Genomic DNA, 23,093 nt, shown 5'->3' with positions numbered 1-23,093 from the left:
ATGGGCTCGATGACGGTTTGGATGTACCGTGCACTATTCAGTGTCCCCTCGACGATCACCAGCGGTGTACGGCCAGTGTAGGAGATCGCTCCCCACACCATGATGCTGGGTGTTGGCCCTGTGTGCCTCAGTCGTATGCAGTCCTGATTGTGGCGCTCACCTGCACGGCGCCAAACACGCATACAACCATCATTGGCACCAAGGCAGAAGCGACTCTCATCGCTGAAGACGACACGTCTCCATTCGTCCCTCCATTCACGCCTGTCGCGACACCACTGGAGGCGGGCTGCACGATGTTGGGGCGTGAGCGGAAGACGGCCTAACGGTGTGCGTGACCGTAGCCCAGCTTCATGGAGACGGTTGCGAATGGTCCTCGCCGATACCCCAGGAGCAACAGTGTCCCTAATTTGCTGGGAAGTGGCGGTGCGGTCCCCTACGGCACTGCGTAGGATCCTACGGTCTTGGCGTGCATCCGTGCGTCGCTGCGGTCCGGTCCCAGGTCTACGGGCACGTGCACATTCCGCCGACCACTGGCGACAACATCGATGTACTGTGGAGACCTCACGCCCCACGTGTTGAGCAATTCGGCGGTACGTCCACCCGGCCTCCCGCATGCCCACTATACGCCCTCGCTCAAAGTCCGTCAACTGCACATACGGTTCACGTCCACGCTGTCGCGGCATGCTACCAGTGTTAAAGACTGCGATGGAGCTCCGTATGCCACGGCAAACTGGCTGACACTGACGGCGGCGGTGCACAAATGCTGCGCAGCTAGCGCCATTCGACTGCCAACACCGCGGTTCCTGGTGTGTCCGCTGTGCCGTGCGTGTGATCATTGCTTGTACAGCCCTCTCGCAGTGTCCGGAGCAAGTATGGTGGGTCTGACACACCGGTGTCAATGTGTTCTTTTTTCCATTTCCAGGAGTGTAGTTCATTTAAGTCAATCCATAACTAACATCAGTGTGTCCAACAGTCATTCACTTTGACGGCATTAATCTTTCACTTTGTTCATTATAATCTTTCACAGTACTTATTATCCATACACAATTCAGTCACAATGCTCATTAATCAGAGGTACTGTAATACTCAAAAGTTTTTAACATTAAAGTTATTGAGTCTTGCAGTTGCCAGAGAGTGTAATGTCACTTATAGGATGTACATAACTGTGGGATGAATCAACACTGTGAGTGCGGCCAACACAGATATTACTTCTCTACTTTCAAACTGCAGACCACAGTTCTGGGTTACATCCCACTAATTACAGACAGGGATAAGAAAAAACTGTCATTTTGAAGACTACATAAATCTTAAAAAATGATGAGGTTGGAATTTACTGTTTTTGATAAAGTACAAAGAGCAGTAGAATTATTGTTTTCACAAAATGTTGCTGGTTACAGATTTATTAAAATACATGGTCATAAATTTTATTCTTCAATGTGAATCTCCTTGTTTGTGTCTATGAACAACATATTACAAATTAGAGTGAATTAGATAAAATTATTAATAGTGAGTTAATCAATCAATTCTGTGTGTGTCATACTACACACAAAAATGAATTCAAAGTTTGGAATCTAACAGTGATTCTGACAAAATCTGCAATGGAAAATTGAACTGCTTATGAACTTCAGGTATTATATTGTTGAAGATAATTGGTTGTAGGTAATTACAGGAAAGTGGGACTGCTTAACTTTTCAATGGTGTAGGTCACTTTTCACAAGTATATTGATTAGCTCATAGATTTTTCATGTAGCGAACCATTATGCTATCTTTAATTAGCTATAACTTTTAATTAACAGCTTTAAATGAGAAAGTGACAAATTTAAGTGAAATTAAGTCTAAGTGGACCTGAGATTTTCATACACATATAAATGTACAGAAAATCAGATAAAAATTAGGGAAAACATTTGGTCATTTATGTTAGTATAAAAACACAATAGACTTGATGAATCCATCTGTTATGTCACACTATCAACACCATGTTTTCTCGTTTTGCAGGAGAGTTAACACAGGGAAGTTCATGGTGCCACACAGCCTTCACAGAACCCACATTTGTGTGCTCAGTAGCTGCTCTTGTCCAGGTGTCCAGGTCATCCTCAATACCGTATTTTTCATTTTTACCTAGGCTTTTCCCAGTTTCCCCAGTTGTCAACACCTAACCTTCTCTGTTGAAATCTTTGCATATTTGTGTAAATTGAATAGATAAAAAAAGAAAAGAAAAACACATGCACACATAATGTGAAGGCATGTCACTGAAAACCATTCTAGAGGAGGTCTTTATACAGAGGTGGAAGTCAAGTTGATGGTGAAGATGACTATAATGGTGCAAGAATCAGAGTGAAACAGAAGATAGTAACTCACGGTAACAATGAAAGCTTCAAAATTGATTGTTTGTATGGCAGTGCCCACTGTGTTGAAGAGGAGGAGGAGGAGATTTAGTGTATAATGTCCCGTCGACAACGAGGTCATTAGAGACGGAGCACAAGCTCAGGTTAGGGAAGGATGGGGAAGGAAATCGGCCATGCCCTTTCAAAGGATCCATCCCGGCATTTGCCTGAAGCGATTTAGGGAAATCACGGAAAACCTAAATCAGGATGGCCGGAGATGGGATTGAACCGTCGTCCTCCTGAATATGAGTCCAGTGTGCTAACTGTGTTGAAGAAACTGTTGCAGCATTTGCTATTGCTATTTTGTAGGCAGGAGTGTTGCTGACTTTTTCCAACACTCAATGTAACTTTGCAGAAAGGCTCTTCCATGAAATCTGATGATGGTCCATCGCCACATTATATATAGTGCTCTGTGAAGTGGCTGCTCACCTATCATTCTGCCTCACTCCATGTGCAACTCTGCTGCGATCTGGAGATAAGTGAAGGAATTTATTTTTTTGATGAGCGAAATACAGATATGACCATTTTACTTGATGCTATTCTTGTCACTTACTCCTGCATATATTTAAATGCCTTATTCCATTTATGTAAGTAATGTAATGAATAAATGTAAAACACACATACACACACACTCACACATACAGCTACAGTTTTGCTATGTGGCTGTACAGAGAGTGTGTGTGTGTGTGTGTGTGTGTGTGTGTGTGTGTGTGTGTGTGTGTGTGTGTGTGTGTGTGTGTGTTTTCCCTCTACTCCTACATTTCTACTAGAACTTTCCACCAACACATTTATACCACTTCTCATCAGTTAATGTCTTGAAGTTCTTAATGTGCTTAAACAAATAAATTAACACTTACTTAAGTTTTACTGGTAGGTGCCAAACACTATGTCCTCCTGTTATCATACCACAGCAAGACTCAGTTATCAAACAGTTGTACTGCAGTAATCTTTCATTACAGACAACTGAACAACTGCACTGTCTACAAATACCATCAGGCATCATCTAAAAATAACAGCAGGAATGGCCATTGATCATTATGGGCTGTAGATCGTTAAGATGTCTCACATCCACTTATTAAAATGTCAGGTTACTACTGTCTCTCTATTATTCCTTGTTTGGTAATGTGTTACACCAAATATCGATCACATGGGTGATTATACAGCAGAATGTGTTTCTTTCCTTCATAAGCATCTTACTATTCAAAACTGATGAAACAGACTTTAGATGAAATATATATAGACACTGTTTTGCATGTAAAGAGTAAAGAGTGTACTATCATGTAACTAATACCTGTTACAGCCTAAACACAGTAATTGTTTGTATCCTTGAACTGTCACATAAGATGAAGAAAGTTTGTTCATTTAAGATTCAAGTAAATGTGAAAAGTTCAGCTTATATCAACTGAAACTGTTGAGAATTATCGTGGAAGGTATGTGTGTGTGTATATATATATATATATATATATATATATATATATATATATATATATATATATATATATATATATATATATATATAATACAATAATTGTGGCTTTCCATTAAGTCTCTCACCATCTTCTGTAATTTTCACCTTATTTTTGCAACGATCTATAATTTTATTTTTTACTTGAAATACTTATCCAATCCTGTCTCAACTGTCTGCTGTTATGAACGATAAATGCATATAAATTATTGGAAATCAAAACACAGAAATTATTTCCTTAGTCATTTTATGCACTTTTATTTTCAATAATAATTTTAATGTATCTTATTCACACACTACTTGGAAATATCTGTTCTTGAAATATTACTGCATACATCATCTGTCAAATAATAATTTGTTTTCAGAACAGAACTGGAGAAAATCCAAATAACACATTTTGGCAGTGTTGAAATAACTATTCAATATGTACAACTGAAAGGATATTAATAGGAAAAAATAGACTTTTTCTGCAGAGTAAACATTAATGGTGAGAGCAAATATAGCACATGCATCTTTTAGTCATGCAGTTCTTCACTTTAAATACTGATTCCCTCTCTCTTTCTTGCTCTCTTTTTCTACACTGATAATATTAGCTGTACAGAATACATCTCAAGAAAATTTCTCTTGCCCTTTATATTACAATAAATATTTTTTAAATTATGATACACAATGAATATTTACAGATGGCAGTGTTTGAAGTATTTACATATGTATGATGTCTGCATATCTTCATTTCCTTTATCTTCCTTATCTCCTTGCTAATTTCATCCTTCGTGCAGAAAATCACAATAAGCACCCAATAACTATACTTCATTGTCATGAAATCTGATTACCAGTTTGTGTTGTAACAATTTTCAGACCTATACTGTTGTCACCTGTAATATAAAAATTAAGATGAGAAGAATATACCAAATTACATTTGTATCACAGTCAGTCAATATGGGAGCAAATACAACAATAACATGAAAAGTATTAATTCCTTGTGCTCTTGGTACTCTTCTTCAGGAGTTTATTTATTCACAATGCTCATGGCCTTGTGAAAGCCTTACAAGTTGATGCCACATATGCATCTTGCACCTTAAGTGTCAGCAAAGCAGACTTTTATCTCATGAAAAATTCATAGAGAAGTATTTTAAGGAGAGCAGGGTTACAAATCAACATGAAGAAAACTGAGTACATCTTCATGAACAAGGCTCCCAATGATGGTCTCCATCAACAGTTGATGAACTCACTTTTTAAAGAAATGGACATATTTAAATATTTGGGAACAATTTTTAGCAAGCAGAATAGAATGGAAATTGAGATTAAAGCAAGGATGCATTGACAAATAGAGTATATTTGGGCTTAAGGGTTGTGCTGTGCAGTAAGGCAGTTTGCAAGAAGTTTTAAAATCAGACTATACCAGAGCATAATTTTCCCAGTAGTGCTATATGGGTCTTAAACATTGACAATAAGGTAAACAGATGAACAAAAACTGCTAGTCATTGAGAGGGAGATACCAAGGTAAATATATGGCCCCAAGAGGGTCCCCCAGTAACAGTAGAGGATATTAAAACATTAGGAACTGGGAGACTATACTCACAATCTGATATTGGCCAAAGGATAAAGAATGAAGTCTGATGTGAGCAGGACAAATAATTAGGATGGAAGAGGAAACACTACAGCTAGTAGCTGTGTTAGTAAATGTACATGCTTATGCAGAGGAAGTACATTTATGACAAAAGGAAGAAGAATACTTTAATAAATTTGAAAACATTTCAGTTGAAGATGTAGAGAAAACTATATTACAGTTATACAAAATTTCTGCTGGGTGGGATGGCATACTTACCAAAGCTGTTAAAGCAACTGCCTGGATAATAGCTCACCCTCTTTGCTCAATAATTAATAAATAATTCGAAGAAGGTCATTTTCCAGTGTCCTAAAGTATGTGGAGGTAAAACACTTGTTTAAAAAAGAGAAGATATGGGGAACTACCACCTAAACTCTATTCTCCCAACTGTTTAAAAAATATGTGAAAAAGTGGTGGTAACACAAATGAAAAAATTTACAGAGGAATCAAACATAATTTCAGATAATCAATATGGCTTTCAAAAAGGCAAGAGTACAATAAAGGTCATTAATGAACTTGTGAAAAAAAAATGGTTCCACTGTAAACAAGTCAAGAAAAGTTGCAGGATTATTCTGTGACCTCACAAAAACATCTGATTGTGTAAACTATCACTTGCTCCTGTATAAAATGGAAAGATATGGAATTGGATTTGTGCTTTAGAGTTGTTTAGGTCATACCTTACAAACAGAAAACAAAGGGTAGTCATACAGTCAAGTAAGGAAAATTCCTTCTCTGAATGGGTGATTATCCCGCAAGGCATTCCACAAGGCTCAGTTCTTGGCCAATTTTGTTTTTACTTTATATAAACGATCTACCCTTGAACATAAATCCACACTCAGTTTTATTCGCTGATGATACATGTGCTCTTGTCGGAAGCAATGACCCAGGACAAATTCCTTCACCTGTCACAAAACTATTAGACAGTTTGGAAAACTGGTTCCAACTAAATGGGCTAAAACTGAATAATGGGAAAACACATTTGCTGGCTGCAGTTTAAAACTAAAAACTGTAAGGTAAAATATCATAGAAACCAATAACTGAAAGAAGCGGACTGTGTTAAAATTTTAGCCATGCATTTGAACCAAAATCTATCCTGGTCTTCACACATAAAGTATTTATCAAGTAAATTAAACAGCCTGACATTTGTAATGAAGATTCTATCATATTCAACTAGCATGGAGACAAGAAAAATAGTTTACCACAGCTACTTTGAATCAGTTATAAAGTATGGCATTATTTTTTGGGGAAGCACAAGCAAAATGACTAGAATCTTAAAATTACAAAAATTAATTGTTAGAAATACATTTAATGCAAAACCAAAAGTATCCTGTTGTCCACTGTTAAGAAATTTAAAAACATTAAATGCTCCATGTTTGTACATTTATGAACTGATTATTTTTTAGTACAGTAACCCCAAGTTATTGATAGACAATAACTTTAAAAATCGATCCAGCACTAGGAACAAGGAGAATTTCTTGCTTCTCACTCATAGATTCAAGCTGTTTGCACAAACCCCAGAATACTTGGGCATGAAAATTTACAACATTCTAAAAAAGAAACAAATCCTCAGCATGGAGATGGGGCAAATAAAGCAAAAACTACGACAATTGTTAATACAGAAATGTTATTATCCCTTAGAAGAATTTCTTAATGATAATATGGAAATCTGAACAAGAAAGCAAGTGGCTGAAATGTTTTGTTAACTGAGCTCAGAAGTTTTATGTCTAATAAATGACTGTAATAATTATTCTGTTTTCACAGCAATACTGTTGTTAGACTACACACAGTATCTGTAAATTATAAGTTAATAATTACTGTTTCTGTAATACACATAAACTGTAATTGCAGTATTGATGAGTCCCCTGTACATTAAATCTTGTGACTTAACTCTGTATGTTATGGGACAATAAAAATTCAGATTCTGATTCTATCATTCTTGAGATCAGTGGAGGGCAGAAGGGGCTGATGAAGGCCATGGACAAGGTAGATGGGTGATATGAACAGGAATATAGAGGCAATGCTGCTGAGAAAAGAAGAATTGCACAAAAGCTTGGAACAGAAATGATTGGTTTAGGAATGTAGAGAATCCATTTGGCCTACCAGGCCAAAGTTACCATTAAGAAAAAGAAAAAGAGGAAGAAGAAAAGAGAACCTTTGTCAATGTGTGTATAGTACGCTGGATGTTTGTATTGCTAATGATGATTACAGAAGGTGGTAAATTGCTGTAGCAGCAGCACAAAGGAGGCCACCAAGTTTAATGACCCCATCCATCAAGAATATCATATGAGCCCCTTCAATGATACCCTGCGGTGAGCTTTGAGTTAACCAATACAAACAAACTAAGCCTGGTAACAAGCCACCAGCTCTCCTCCCCTTGAAAGTCAAACTCTGGAGAGATTAAAACTAAAATAAGTAAGTAAATAAATTAAGTAATGGAAAATCCAAGAGGGAATAATGACAATAAACTGAAATAGCCTGAATTCCAAAGAAATGTGCATTGATAGACTTCATTGGAAACTGATACTGTTCTGCACAATGTGTTGCACATGTCAAAGAGATATAATTAACACTTAAACAAACTGAATAGTAAGGGACATAGAAAGGACAGTCAGGAAAGACAACTGCAAGTGGAAAAACGTAGGTAGATGATCAAAAGTAAATAAGGATAGAGAAGATAAGAACTGCGGACTGGATAGGGCAGGCGAGAAACAGCAATTATTGGTAATGAACACTAATGAAAATGGAAGATAAAACAGATCAGATGGGCAGATAGAGTAATTTAATCTGAGACTCAGAGAGAGTACTGATAAAATATATGAAGCAAAGTGAGTATGTAGATGGCCACTGCCAGGAAAGAAGATTTCAAGGCTTAGTTTTGTGTAGTAGAATGTATGTGCAAAAGGAACATTTATGCTGTTTCCACCATATGCCTTTGTTCAGTCATTCAAACTGAAAGCATAACCCTAGATGAAGCACATCTAACCACTGTTTAGGACAAAACTGCTAAAAATATGAGATCTAACAGATGAATGTAGTTTACAAGGTTACTCTCACATGCCTAAACTTCTCCTGGATATCAAAACTGTTCCAGATACAGGTGTGAAAAATCTAACATTTGAAAAGTATGAACTATTATTGTTGCAAGAAAATGTGCCTTTGTAGCCAAAACAAGTGATAGCAATAAACAGAGAAGTGTGAAGCATGAAGCATTGTGGCAACGAGTTTTGTAAACATCGAGTTTTGTAAACAATGCAGCAGAAGAACAAACAAAACTTCAGCTAGAGCCAGTGACAACAGAACCAAGAATATGCTGGATGAAAGATACAGTGTTCTTTTTTTAATGGAAAGCCATGACAGAAACCTGGCAAGAACTTTACAAGATATATAACAAAGACTTTCAAGCAGTGGGATTAGTAAAACCTGGTGCAAGCATGAGAAACATTACCAATATTTAACCTGCAGGGAAAAATGGAAGACGAAAATGAATATGTTGTGTACATATCTGGTACCAACAACATTGCAAGAAACAAGGTGCAAAATTGCTTAGAAAGCCTGGAAAACTTCCTAGAAATTAATAAATCTCATAACACAATAGTTAGAACACTACCTCATAGGTATGATCTAATATATAATTCGTGTGTCAACAAGGAGATTTGAAAAATGAACATCAAAATGAAACAGTTGTGTGCTTCATTTGGAAAATGTAGAGTAGTTGATAAAGGTACATTGGACAGATACCTTCATACCAAACATGGGTTGCATCTAAATTTTGAAGGCAAAAACTTTTATTTGACAAAATAAGCAAAACTATCACAGGAAAATGCCACTTTAAAAAATCATAAATATCAGAGGTATTAGGAATACTTTTTTAGACTAAATGGTAGCATAGATCAACATCCAAGCAGCCGTGAACAAGAAAAAACTGGCTTAACACCTAATGGTCGTATGCAAATTAATTTATGTAATGTAGCTAATACTTTTAGTAGCTTAAGCTTAAACAATGCATTTGTTTCTTGTGGTAACAGCAGTGAAACACTTCACATAGGTAGCTGTGCTTTTGTAAATAAAATCAACACTACAAACACAATTAAAAGTCTAACAGTGTTCCATCAAAACATTCAGTGTATCAAAAACAAAGTGCAGCAGCTTGAAGTTGAGTTGCAAACCCTAAATAGCTCTGTTATATGCGCTACTGAGCACTGGTGCAAGAAAAGTGAAATTGCCTATGTAACTTGACCCTCATACAGACTATCATCTTCTTATTGTAGAGTTTCAACTAAAGGGGAAGGTCATATATTTATATTAAGAATGAACTCCAGTATAAGGTAAGAAGTGAAATTGTCTGTCTTGGAGAAGAAAAACACTTTGAAGTGTCAGCAATAGAGGTATCATCTCAAAATGTTTCCAAAAAAACTTGTCATATTATGTCTGTATCACCCTGCTAGAGGTGATTTTGATATATTCTGTGCAAAACTAATATAGAATCTAGAACAGGCATCAAACACTAAAAGTAACATCCTGTTATATGGTGATCTTAACATAAACACAGCAAAAATATATAATGTTACTAATGGTTTCCTGAGCATTTTATATGGCTTTGGAATGACATCACTAGTCATCTGTGCAACAAAGATAACGACACACTCAGCCTCTACTACTGATCATATAACAACTGATATTGGCACAGAAAACCGTGACTTAGTACTAAAAAATCTGGGACTTTTGAGTCATCTTTGTCAAATTGCACAAATAAATTTTCCTATGGGAAAAGCAACCAAGCTACATGTATGTAAAAGAATCAACTCCAAATCACCCATGCAAAATACACTCCTGGAAATGGAAAAAAGAACACATTGACACCGGTGTGTCAGACCCACCATACTTGCTCCGGACACTGTGAGAGGGCTGTACAAGCAATGATCACACGCACGGCACAGCGGACACACCAGGAACCACGGTGTTGGCCGTCGAATGGCGCTAGCTGCGCAGCATTTGTGCACCGCCGCCGTCAGTGTCAGCCAGTTTGCCGTGGCATACGGAGATCCATCGCACTCTTTAACACTGGTAGCATGCCGCGACAGCGTGGACGTGAACCGTATGTGCAGTTGACGGACTTTGAGCGAGGGCGTATAGTGGGCATGCGGGAGGCCGGGTGGACGTACCGCCGAATTGCTCAACACGTGGGGCGTGAGGTCTCCACAGTACATCGATGTTGTCGCCAGTGGTCGGCGGAAGATGTACGTGCCCGTCGACCTGGGACCGGACCGCAGTGACGCACGGATGCATGCCAAGACCGTAGGATCCTACGCAGTGCCGTAGGGGACCGCACCGCCACTTCCCAGAAAATTAGGGACACTGTTACTCCTGGGGTATCGGCGAGGACCATTCGCAACCGTCTCCATGAAGCTGGGCTACGGTCCCGCACACCGTTAGGCCGTCCTCCGCTCACGCCCCAACATCGTGCAGCCCGCCTCCACTGGTGTCGCGACAGGCGTGAATGGAGGGACGAATGGAGACGTGTCGTCTTCAGCGATGAGAGTCGCTTCTGCCTTGGTGCCAATGATGGTCGTATGCGTGTTTGGCGCCGTGCAGGTGAGCGCCACAATCAGGACTGCATACGACCGAGGCACACAGGGCCAACACCCGGCATCATGGTGTGGGGAGCGATCTCCTACACTGGCCGTACACCACTGGTGATCGTCGAGGGGACACTGAATAGTGCACGGTACATCCAAACCGTCATCGAACCCATCGTTCTACCATTCCTAGACCGGTAAGGGAACTTGCTGTTCCAACAGGACAATGCACGTCCGCATGTATCCCGTGCCACCCAACGTGCTCTAGAAGGTGTAAGTCAACTACCCTGGCCAGCAAGATCTCCGGATCTGTCCCCCATTGAGCATGTTTGGGACTGGATGAAGCGTCGTCTGACGCGGTCTGCACGTCCAGCACGAACGCTGGTCCAACTGAGGCGCCAGGTGGAAATGGCATGGCAAGCCGTTCCACAGGACTACATCCAGCATCTCTACGATCATCTCCATGGGAGAATAGCAGCCTGCATTGCTGCGAAAGGTGGATATACACTGTACTAGTGCCGACATTGTGCATGCTCTGTTGCCTGTGTCTATGTGCCTGTGGTTCTGTCAGTGTGATCATGTGATGTATCTGACCCCAGGAATGTGTCAATAAAGTTTCCCCTTCCTGGGACAATGAATTCACGGTGTTCTTATTTCAATTTCCAGGAGTGTATTACTGTACAGTTAAGTCGCAAAACCTGGGACAAAGTATATGCACAAACAGATGCAACAAGAAGTTCTGTAATTTTATGTCATTGTTTAAGCTCAAATTTGAAAAATCATTTTCCAGTTGGAACACAGAGCAAAATGAAATGGATTACCAGTGGGATTACAAAATCTGCCCAAACCTTCAGACAACTCAGCTCTGTAAAGAATACATGCAGTGACCCTGGTTTTTTAAGCTATTACAAAAACTACAAAAAAATCTACAAAAAGGTACACCAGGCAGCTAAAAAGTCAGATAATGACAAACTGATAAAACATACAAACAACAAAAGTAAAGCTGCTTGGACTTTATGAAATGTGAGTCTGGAGATCAAAAAAAGAGGCACTCAAACACTAAAATCAAGAAATCAGGCAATACAATCTGTGATCAAAAAGAGCTGGCTAACTTCATAAAGTAACAATTCCCCAGTGTTGCAAAAGACCTGCAGAGCAAACTCCAAAAGATATGATATTCCAGTGCAAAATTACACAAAAAATTCAGTGGTTCTGCTCCCCACTACTGAGAGAGAAGTAAGCAGTATCATAAAACAATTAAAAAACAAATCCTCAACAGGACTGGATGAAATCCCAGTTTATGTGTTAAAAGAGTGCGTAGACAGCATTAAAGCCCCTTTAACTGACATCAATAACCAGTCTTTTAAGACTGGCTGCTTCCCAGACTACCTTAAACTAGCTCTTCACAAAAAAGATGATGTTGAAAATGTAGACAAAATGACAGGCGAATTGCTTTACTTCCAGTATTTTCCAAAATAGTGGAGACTTTAATGAAAAATAGACTTATGAGCAACTTAAATAAATATAATCTTCTCTGCAAGGAACAACTTGGCTTCAGACTGGGCAGAAGCAATGAAAATGCAATAGCTCAGTTTACAAAAATCGTTCTTGAATCACTAGACAAGGACAGTTATGTAACCAAAATTTTCCTAGATCTATCAAAGGCCTTTGATACCATTGATCGCAACATTCTTCTACACAAATTGGAGTTTCTGGGAATCAGAGAAGTGGTAAATAAATGGTTCAAATTGTATCCAAATAACAGAGTGCACAGAGTAGAAATTTCACATAGCATATCCAAATATGTGGTAAATCACTTATCTGACACACAGTATGTTAATACTGGAATCCCACAAGGAAGTGTTCTGGACCAAATATTGTTCTTAATGTATATTAATGTTTTTCCACAATGTATGGAGCATGGAGAAAAAGTACTTTTTCGTGATGACAGTAACATACTGATTACCAGCAAGACACCTGACCTGCTATTGGAAAAAGCCAGTGAAGCACTAGCAGATGTTTACAAATGGTCTACAGAGAACAGAATAATACTCAATATTAAGAAAACAAACAGCATGTACTTTAGAAGAAACATGAAGCACAAGTCCATAAATTTAAAACTACACAACACTTCAATAACAGATGTAACTAACATTAAATTCCTAGGACTGCACATTGACAGCCAACTAAAATGGAATGAACATGTCATGATTATCTCAAAGAGGACCTCCACAGCATGCTACACACTTAAGAGTTCCTACATCAGTATGCAGTGACATCTGTGTAAGGTCAGCTTACTTTGGTTTTGTGCATGCCATCCTTAGCTATGGAATAATCTTTTGGGGAATAGTACCCAGAATCTACAAACATTTTTCAGATTACAAAAGAGAGTGGTAAGAGTAATGACAAAATGCAATAAATGGGCTCATTGCAAAGAATTATTTAAAAATGTGGGCATTTTGACTGTTCCTTATGAGCTTATTTTTAGACCATAATGTATATCAGAAAAAATCTTGACAATTATAGCTTGAATGACATTATTCATTATCATAACCCCAAGGTTGGGTCATTGCCTCCATTTAGATAGAAAAAAATAAGCTAAAAGCTCAGAACAGTCTTGAGAATCAAGGCTTGATAATCTATAATAACAAAACTTTTTTGTAAGAGAATTGTTTCTACACCTTGGATGAATATCTTAAATGAAAACCAAAGAATTGTTGGGAACACGTAACATAAGTTGTACCTGAAATTGTATACTTTTTTCATTCATTTACTATGTATTTATGCCTATGTATTTATGTCTGCTAGTTCCATATCAACACATCTAGTATATTTTGTAAACAATATAAATTATCTTTTTTTTATTTATGTAATATGTATGCAGGGCTTTGTATTTATGTACGTTAGTTCTACATCTCAGTACCTATGCTTATTAAACAGTGTAAATGGCATTTTTTAAGAAAATATTTAGACTTCATACCATAATTTGCTCATTCACTGACGACATCCATATAATGTATATTGTCTAAGAATGGACAAAAAATAAATAAATAAATAAATTTATATCTACCAGATGAGACAAATGAAGCCAAGAGGTGCTTAAAGAACTATGGTGTGGAGATGCTTCAAGAAAACTATTCTGAGTGGAATGCATTAAATCTTGAGCAGAGTGTTGTTATTCCAGAACATGACTCAATGAAATAAAAAATCTGGTTACAAATTACAACACACAGTAGCATTGCTTGTAATGGGAATTTTTTTTTCTACATCTTGACTTGCAGTGTAGTGAAGACAGTATCTTAGATCCATTCATGAGTAAAATTGGCTCAGTAGATATACTATATAAAGATATTATCATTCAGTATCATGAAGCCACTTCCGGATAAAATTGGTGCAATAGCTATGATATTTAAAAGTGCAATCATTCAAAGAATCACTGTTTTTACAGATATTTCTTCCATGTAAGAGTACTCTCTAGGATATATATTATTTCTGGTTGAAAGAATGATGACAGCTTAAATTCAAATAGTTCTGTGTCTATTGGCCTTCAGTGAGGTATAAATCTGTACTGAGGATGGTAACATTCATAAAGAATGAGGTTAAATTTACAAAATTGTGTTTTTCCTCTTCTTCTTTGTCCTAAGTGACTGAATGAGGTACTTTTGTTTCTGAAATTTAAAGAATTTATCATCATTCATGTTAGTCTTCTCCATATAGCACAGTCTGTTGAAGAACAGTACTGAAAATTAACTGAAACTAACTAAGAATGTGCATATAAATTAAATAGCAACACAAGCTACTTTCAGATATGCTTTAATAATTATTGTCAGGCACAGTCAAAACCGTATTAAAATTCATATAACTGATAGCAAGTGCAGTTTGTGTAAGAAGTCATTTGCTGCATGGGATTAGCCGAGCGGTCGAAGGCGCTGCAGTCATGGACTGTGCGGCTGATCCCAGCGGAGGTTCGAGTCCTCACTCGGGCATGGGTGTGTGTGTTTGTCCTTAGGATAATTTAGGTTAAGTAGTGTGTAAGCTTAGGGACTGATGACCTTAGCAGTTAAGTCCCATAAGATTTCACACACATTTGAACATTTTTTTGAACTCATTTCACATCATTATAAAGTTCATTAAAAATAAACTGACAGAATGAATGATGAATGAAATTTTCCACTAAAATTACTGATAAATTTTCAGTAAACTGAAAGTCTCATAATTTGTAAGATGTGCCACTGTTCAATAGTTGTGACCACAATATTTATCACTTTGAGCAGCATGCTAGAGGCACTCAAAAACAGTAAGTGATCAAATTCACAGTTATTACACATACTGTGCATTCTATTCTCAATCATCACAATGACATCCGCTGTAAGCTCTGATAATATCTCAGCCGTATGACATAATTAACTACCCCAATTGTTTTGATGACAGGAGTTGTCTCTTATCTCTAATTCACACAGTGAAGGGATACTGCCTTAAGGGAACACAGTTACCATCTTGTAATTAAAAGTAAAGTACCTCTAATTTAAGTATTCATGAGTTAGTACACTGCTATGTGAGTATAAATAACTTGAGTCTTCAAGAAATCTTGCAGGGTTCTTACTAATAATGTTGTAGATCAGTGTTCATTATTGTAACAGAAAATGCTTTTTCAGTTTTTATAGTATTTTCCTGGAATATCATTACACAGGAAAGAATGAATTGTTTCAGACAAGAATAGCTATTCTACGTCAGCAGACTCCTTGTAACCTTTTAAAAATTAAAATCACTTTCTTAGATACTATTTTCTTAATGTGGTACTATTAGAAGTTGGCTTATATGCATAAAGCAACTGTGGATCACTGTAACCCCCGTGCATATTTTATGTGACAGTTAAAGAGGTGTATGATACTATGATTACTGCCGCAATATAGCCAAACACCAGGTAAATAAGGATGGGCATGTTTCAGCATCAACTTCTTGATTGGAATTATGGAAGATTTGATTTTTGTTCTTTTTGTGAGTGGGTCACTAGCTTACACGGAAAGTTGACAGAATAAGTTTTACTATTTGAAATTTCCCACATCACAAGATATTTTGAAAAAAATGAAGAACCAAAAAACTAAAAAGAAGTACTAAGAAATAATAAAAAGGTAAGGGATAACTTGCAGTCAGTCCACTGCCTGCGAATTGGTCAGCATACATTTTCTGCATTGATACGTACAAAGAGTGCCCTCCACTGCAACAAACCCCAGAACAGGGGCCTTTTATATTACTTTATGTCTACTCATGCATTGCACAAAACTGCTGCTAAACAATGATCTATTTCCAGGTGTTATGCCTAGCTGTTGTTTACATGATGAGAACAACAATTCTGCGGAACATGTGGAAGCACATCATTAAAGTGTTGCCATCAACATGTATAAGTATTGTCAAACTAAACAGATCAGATTAAAACACGTATGACTAAATTGATTTTTCTTTTCTTTATGTTCTCATAAAAGTTGCATTAAATTTTACTGACCTTTTTCTTTTGGTTTCTTTTCTTCTGAGTGGTCATTCCAAGGCTGAATTTCCCCTGAAGCTGTCAGAGCAAAGATCAGATTTGTTGCTAATAATACAGCCACAGTTATCCAGAACACCATTCTCCATTGCAACACAGTGCTCTGTAAGAAAGCAAGAAAAACAAACACTTTCAGATGAAGGTTTGCTAATGAATATGTGCCCTAATTATACTGATATCATTGGAAAAGATTTAATTCAGCCATTGATTGACTGAGATTATAAGAGTTTTGTTAGTGGAGAATCTATCATGTGGAAGACTATTTACAAAGTTTCAAGAACTGGTGTTACGTAAAAATGTTGGAATACACATACCATTCCCATTTGGACTGTAAAGACAAGATTAGACTAATTACAGAGTCATTTAAACAGACATTCTCCCCACTTTCCATATGTGACTGGGACGAGAAGAAACCATAAAATTTGTTACACACGGAAATTACCTTCTACCATACACTTTACAGTGATTTTCAGAGTCTGGATATAGATGCATAATCAGAAAGAAGACTATTTTGTACAGGCATTGTGAATCTCATGAGGCAGGAGCTTCAGGTGTCAAAAAGATCCATGTGAACAAATTTCAAAATAATTTTTGAGAAATAGCAGACCAATGAAAGGTAGACAGTTGCAGTAAGCAAGCATTTAAATTAGATTTCCCTAAGCTTTCATTATGCATCTTTGTTCTGATGGAGTAAATTAATGAAAGGGACTGTTAAGACTGTAGAGAATAGGAGGGTTTAGGGGAGAGATAACCTACAGCCCTTATTAAAATCTTAACACACAGAGAAGCAAAGGAACTGATATATAATTAAATTCCAATAATCAAGTTTCTAGAGAAGAAACTGTCAGTAGAAGGAGACAGTGCTTGACATACTTTAAGCATCTCAAGTACGCTATTCAGAGTATCACAGTAGTGGCATGTACTTTCATCAACTTTTAGTCATTCACATGCATGCTTTCACTTTCTGTTGGCTTATAGAATCAACTTTTGGGGTAGTTCATCTAAGTAAATAAAGTGTTTATTCAAAAGACCTGAGCAGTAAGAATATAACGTAAAGGAGATAACCTTGCTTATGGCAGAAGCTTTTGGAATTGTTATGCTCACTTCCCAAAAGAGCACTACAGAATTTCTTCAGGTTTTGTGAGAGATATTTCAATAACATTGTGCTATGGTAGTTTTGAAGGCTTCACACACTAATCTCCTAACTGCCAAACATGTTTCATTGAGCATCTCTCTGTCTATAGCCTCATGCTTTCTTTTACATCAATTATGCATAGTGTCTGTTTCTTTAGAAGCATCTTTACAGACTCCTATCAAGAACAGTTATAGGTACATTGTAACAAGTGCAAGATCCTCTTTTAAACTGGAGCTAGAATTTCTCTACATGCTGTCTTGAGCTAAAAGCTGTATTACTCACTGAGTTATGATACCACTGTCTCTTTATGTAGTTTAGTGAACATATAATTCTTTCCATTTCTTTTAGACCTCCTTCGTACCTCGGTAATCATTGCTGCTATCATTGTTTTATGGACAGTGATACCAGTTTCACTGTGGACATCCTCAAAGAGTCATGTCTGTTTGTTGTCATTAGATCTAATATATTTCCATCATGACTGGGGTTCTGAACTATTTGTTCTAGGCAGTTTTCAGAGTAGGCATTTACTAATGTTTCACAGGAGATTTTGTCACTCCTACCACTAATGAAATTATAAGTATCCCAATTGACTGTTGAAAATACCATTATGCAAGAAAAATTCGTGCACCCTAATGCTGACAGAGGAAATAAAAACAAATAAAAGGCTTCAATTTGTGTTTGTTTGTGTACACTATCCATTGCATATATCAGTGTTTAAGTGCAGTTTTGAATGGTCAACTCTGTATGGATGTTAGAGCTCCAGGGATAATGACCAAGTCACTTTACCCAGTTTGTAACTTGTCTCTCACTTCCACAGTTATATGCCCTTGGAAGGACTGACATGTTACGTAAATAACATATCAGCATGATATTGCCAAACATGTGTCACCCAGTCAACCACAAACTCATTGTCCACCCTCCCTTTTGGATTCGCTCTCACCAATATGCCTTTCATTAATATTTTCAAAATAGTTTTCTTTTTAAATATCATGTAAGATGGCAGCTTTGTCCATCACTAGTAACACACATCACTGTACACCCTTGTGTTTCATTGCTTCCAGTTTGTATCACGACACTGGATTCCCCTTTTAAACCACATTAATAATTTGTGATGATACATAGGAGTGTTCACGTACAAATTGATCATGTAGGAATGAAAATTCACTACTTCTTCATCATAATTTCCTGGTAGCCTTTGTACAATAGTAATTTTCTTCTGAAAGTGTAATCCATTTTGATTGAAAAATCTTCATAGCCAACCCTGTCTAGCTTTGAAACAGGCGATGACTAGTTCTTTGGCTAAAGCCAGTGTTTTGAGTTGGCACATTTCACTACTCACTACGCATCCATATTATTGCTCCTCATTTAACATAATCACAGAATCTTTTTTCGAGATACAGATTGTTTGGGCACAAAGCTGCATTCTGTTTTTTTCCCCTAGTCACAAATACAACCCTGACTCAGAATGTACTTTCTTCCTGTTGCATTGTTTCCAATGTTTTCTGCTTCTTCAATATTTATAAGTTTTTCTATGTGGTTAGTACATTGGTGTCCAAAATAAAAGAAACAAATGGACATTTTGCAAGGTTGCATTTATTTTGCCATTAAACAGTTTAAACTGGTGATAATAAAGTAGAAACAATGTAAATAACACAGAACATGAACAACTGCAATATGCATAATGGTAGACAAAAATGTTAGTCATTTTTTCCAACTTAACGGCTTCATGCACACATTCTGGGAACTATTTAATGTGGTCAGCATGGTGTGCTACCATGTCTGGCTGCAATACAGGCCTGAAAATAATGGGGTGTGTTGTGAATGATGTTATGTCTCATGTTGAGGCAATAAAGCCCATCCTTCCTGCAGAGCTACTTGCAAGTCTTGGAGACTGGTTGGTGGATACTGACGTGATGCAACCTGTCTCCCTAGCAAATCCCAGATATACTCTATGGGATTCAAACTGGAACAGTGAGCAAGCCACACATGTGCATTATCCTCCACTTCCAAGAAAATGTCAACCACCCATGCTCTAAGAGGTCAAGCATTATTGTCCATCAGTACAAAGTCTGGGTCCACACCACCTTGCATCAACTGCACATGAGGTCCCAAAATCTTGTCACAATACCTGACAGCAGTTAAACCTTGCCAATTCATCCATTCAATTTCATGAAGAGGTGTTCGAGTGGTCAACATAATCCCTGCCCACACCATGAAGGGTCCTCCTCGATATTGGTCTCTTTCCATAATGTTGGATTCCAAAATAATGTTCCACATTCCCTCCAGATGTAAATGTGCTGAGAATCACTCTCCAGACCAAATCAGGGCTCATCTGGGAAAAGAACATTGGCCTAATGTTTGATCATCCAGGTGGCATGTAGACAACTCCACTCCAGACATTCCCTTCTATGAAGACACATACGAGCTACACATACACCAGGTCTCTGACAATAAAGGCTACCATGCCAAAGCCTTCTGTACACTGTTTGTCTCAATACAATACATTCAGTGGATGCTATGAGGTCAGATGCCAGTTGCTGTGCAGTACTAAGGCTGTACTGTCATGGCCTTACTGCCCAGTAACGGTCCTCTCTTTCTGATATCACACATGGTTGGCGCTGCTGTGGCCTTCAGGATACTGTTTTGGTTTCTATAAATTGTCGCCACATCTAAGAAACAACAGAATGATTCACATTAAGCCATCAGGTAACATCAGGTTGCAACTGTCCTGCTTCCATGACTCTTATGGCACTCCACTGCAGAGAGTCTGATAGGCATCCTCTTGTGCCATACTGCACAGTCTGTGACTGTATACACAGTTATTGTGGATGTGAGACTACCCAGTAAACACTACAGCGTTTCATAGGTGCCCTGACATCATTGTTGACATGTTTGTCCATTTGTCCACTGACTGGAATGCCATATTCTGTGCAGAACATGATTGTATGGACATCTGCTGACATTTTGTATGATTATACCATGAATTAGACACAGTATGGGCAATAGCAGTTTGTTGTTTTAATTTTGAACACCAGTTACTTCACTTCTAACATGCTACTGTCACATCATAGACTGACGCCACAACAACACTACAGAATAACGGGATCTATTGTTGGATGTAATGCAGTACTGATTTTATTGCAGTTATTCTGTGCACCATAATTTTTCATGCTGAAATTCTGGAAAAATATGCACAGATTATTTACATATATATGGTATAATAATATGCGGATAGATACAAAAATCTACCTACCAAGTGCTGACAGGAGAAAACATATAGAAAGTTTAAGTAAATCTGCAAGCTTATGCAGCCAGTGGTTCCTTCTGGCAGAAGGGTTGAAGGAAAAGGAAGAGGGATGAAGGAAAAGGAGTAGTGAGGTTGAGGAAATGGTGAGAGTTCGGAAAAGTCACCCAGAACACTGGGTCATGGGAGACTTACTGGATGGGATGAGAAGGAAAGTCTTTTCTTCTTATCCTGTCCTATAAGTCCACTCTGAACTAGAGTCCTGGGAAATTTTTTTGAACTCCTTCCATTTCCTAAACCTCATCAATCCTTTTCTCTTATCCCTCTTCCTTCCTCTTCAGTCTTTCAACAAAGAAGAAGGCTCTACTGGCTCCAAAAGCTTGCACACTTGCTTAAACTTATATATGTTTTCTCCTGCTACTGCTTGGTGAGTAGATTTTTTATCTACGAAATTACATTATATTTTTAAAATTGTTTATTTTGTTTATACATAATTTCTTGTTTTATATTAAACGGGAGCTTGTTGAATACCATTGTACAGAAGTATGTAAGTCCACTCTGGACCCTAGACAAAGAAAAAAAAAATCACAGTCCAATTGAAACAGATTTTTATTGCCAGTAACAATGAGCATTAAGGAGTAAAATGAACTGTGAAGTGCTTACAAGAATTTCAAGGTCTTAAAGCAACCCATCAGTAAGATGTGTGTATACCTATTTTACACAGTGTTATCGCTGCTCACTTCTACTGAATAAATAATTTATTTACCTTAAGTGAAGAGACCCATGAGATAATTTCTCAAGACAACAAGAAGTAAAAATATGTTAAATAAGCCAATATTATGAAAGGTAGCATGCTGAAAAGCTTTCCATCTGTCATGTTTTCTACTCCCATAAATAACTTAAATTTTTTCGCTTTTTCCTTCTATTTTCAAGACAGTTGCACATGTAATATGTCATATGTATATGAATGTTCTAGAATTTTATTTAAGCAATGTTCCATTTAAATTTATAGTCCATTTGATTATATTTATCTTTCTAATTACAATGATACAGTTGGTGTCACTATAAATTTAATTAATTAAAAGTTATAATAAAATTGAAATTCTGACTACCATAAGTAATGGGGAAATTTGTTGAGCTAAGGGCAGAATATGAAGTACTGTTATCATGCATTCAAAATCAGAGATTTTACTCTTTCTGAGAACATACATTAAATTATCTGAAACTAATTAACTTACAAAATAACTGACATTAAACATTCGGACACTTACATTTTTGATTACCTATTTTGTCTTAATGCCTCAAATATTTTGTTGCTGTATTTTTTTCTGTATTGGAGAACACATCTCTCTAATTAATTAAGATACTAATTAAGATCCTGAATAATTTATGATCATAAAAAATTAATTTAAAGATGGATTCCATACTCATAAGTAGGAGTTTTCAGACAACGGAGGCAGAATAAGGTTCCATATACTTTCATGATTTACTAACCTCTAACATTTTTCATAAACCAGATAGTATAAAGTCTTATAGTCCACACAAAACAGCAAAATCTAACCTGGCCAATCTTCAAATCATTAAAAAGTTTTAAAAATCACATAATATTCTTATGGCTCTCTGTAAATAGCTATCCCTTGCCCATGAATTGTCAGTCTCATGTGCGGTACTAAACAAGGAAAAAAGTCCACAATTGGCAAGTATTCATGTAACATGTATTAGTATGCCAAATAAAACTTTGTGGTCAACTGAGTCAGAGGCTTTGGCAAGTCAAAGAATATACCAACAGAATAAATTTTCTTACTGAGCTCTGGTTGAATTTCATTTCTGAAGTACTGGCTTCCACATGGAGAATCTTTTGTAGGAGCCTAACTGAGAGATGGTTAACAAGTTCTGCTCAGGTAATTTCGTCAATAAATTTGAGAAAGACAAGAATGAGTGAAATAGATTTATAATTATAGTGGTTTGCACAACTTTATAGATGGGTGTTACAACAGCAAATTTAAGTCTGTCACAAAATATGTCCTGGAACATTAATTGATTATGAAGATACATTGGTGAGCCAAAAGATTACAACCATACTGCTTAATAGTGTATCGGTCCACCTTGGAACATAATACAGTAGTGATTCTGCATGA

General features: G+C 37.2%; 1 protein-coding gene across 1 annotated transcript in view; it reads right to left on the bottom strand.

The window, feature by feature from the left end:
- Nucleotides 1-4,106: 4,106 nt before the first annotated feature.
- LOC126092029 (putative inorganic phosphate cotransporter) overlaps nucleotides 4,107-23,093 on the bottom strand; it is a 202,254-nt gene continuing 183,267 nt past the window's right edge. The window contains exons 9-10 of the mRNA XM_049907425.1: nucleotides 16,538-16,679; nucleotides 4,107-4,724 (exon numbers count right to left, since the gene is read on the bottom strand). Of these exons, the coding sequence (XP_049763382.1) occupies nucleotides 4,666-4,724; nucleotides 16,538-16,679 (201 nt within the window). The 3' untranslated portion in view covers nucleotides 4,107-4,665. The remainder of the gene's footprint in view (nucleotides 4,725-16,537; nucleotides 16,680-23,093) is intronic.

The sequence above is a fragment of the Schistocerca cancellata genome, chromosome 7 (assembly GCF_023864275.1).
Source record: "Schistocerca cancellata isolate TAMUIC-IGC-003103 chromosome 7, iqSchCanc2.1, whole genome shotgun sequence".
In the NCBI taxonomy this organism is placed as follows: Eukaryota; Metazoa; Arthropoda; class Insecta; order Orthoptera; family Acrididae; genus Schistocerca; species Schistocerca cancellata.
This window is presented reverse-complemented; position numbering and strand designations above follow the sequence as displayed.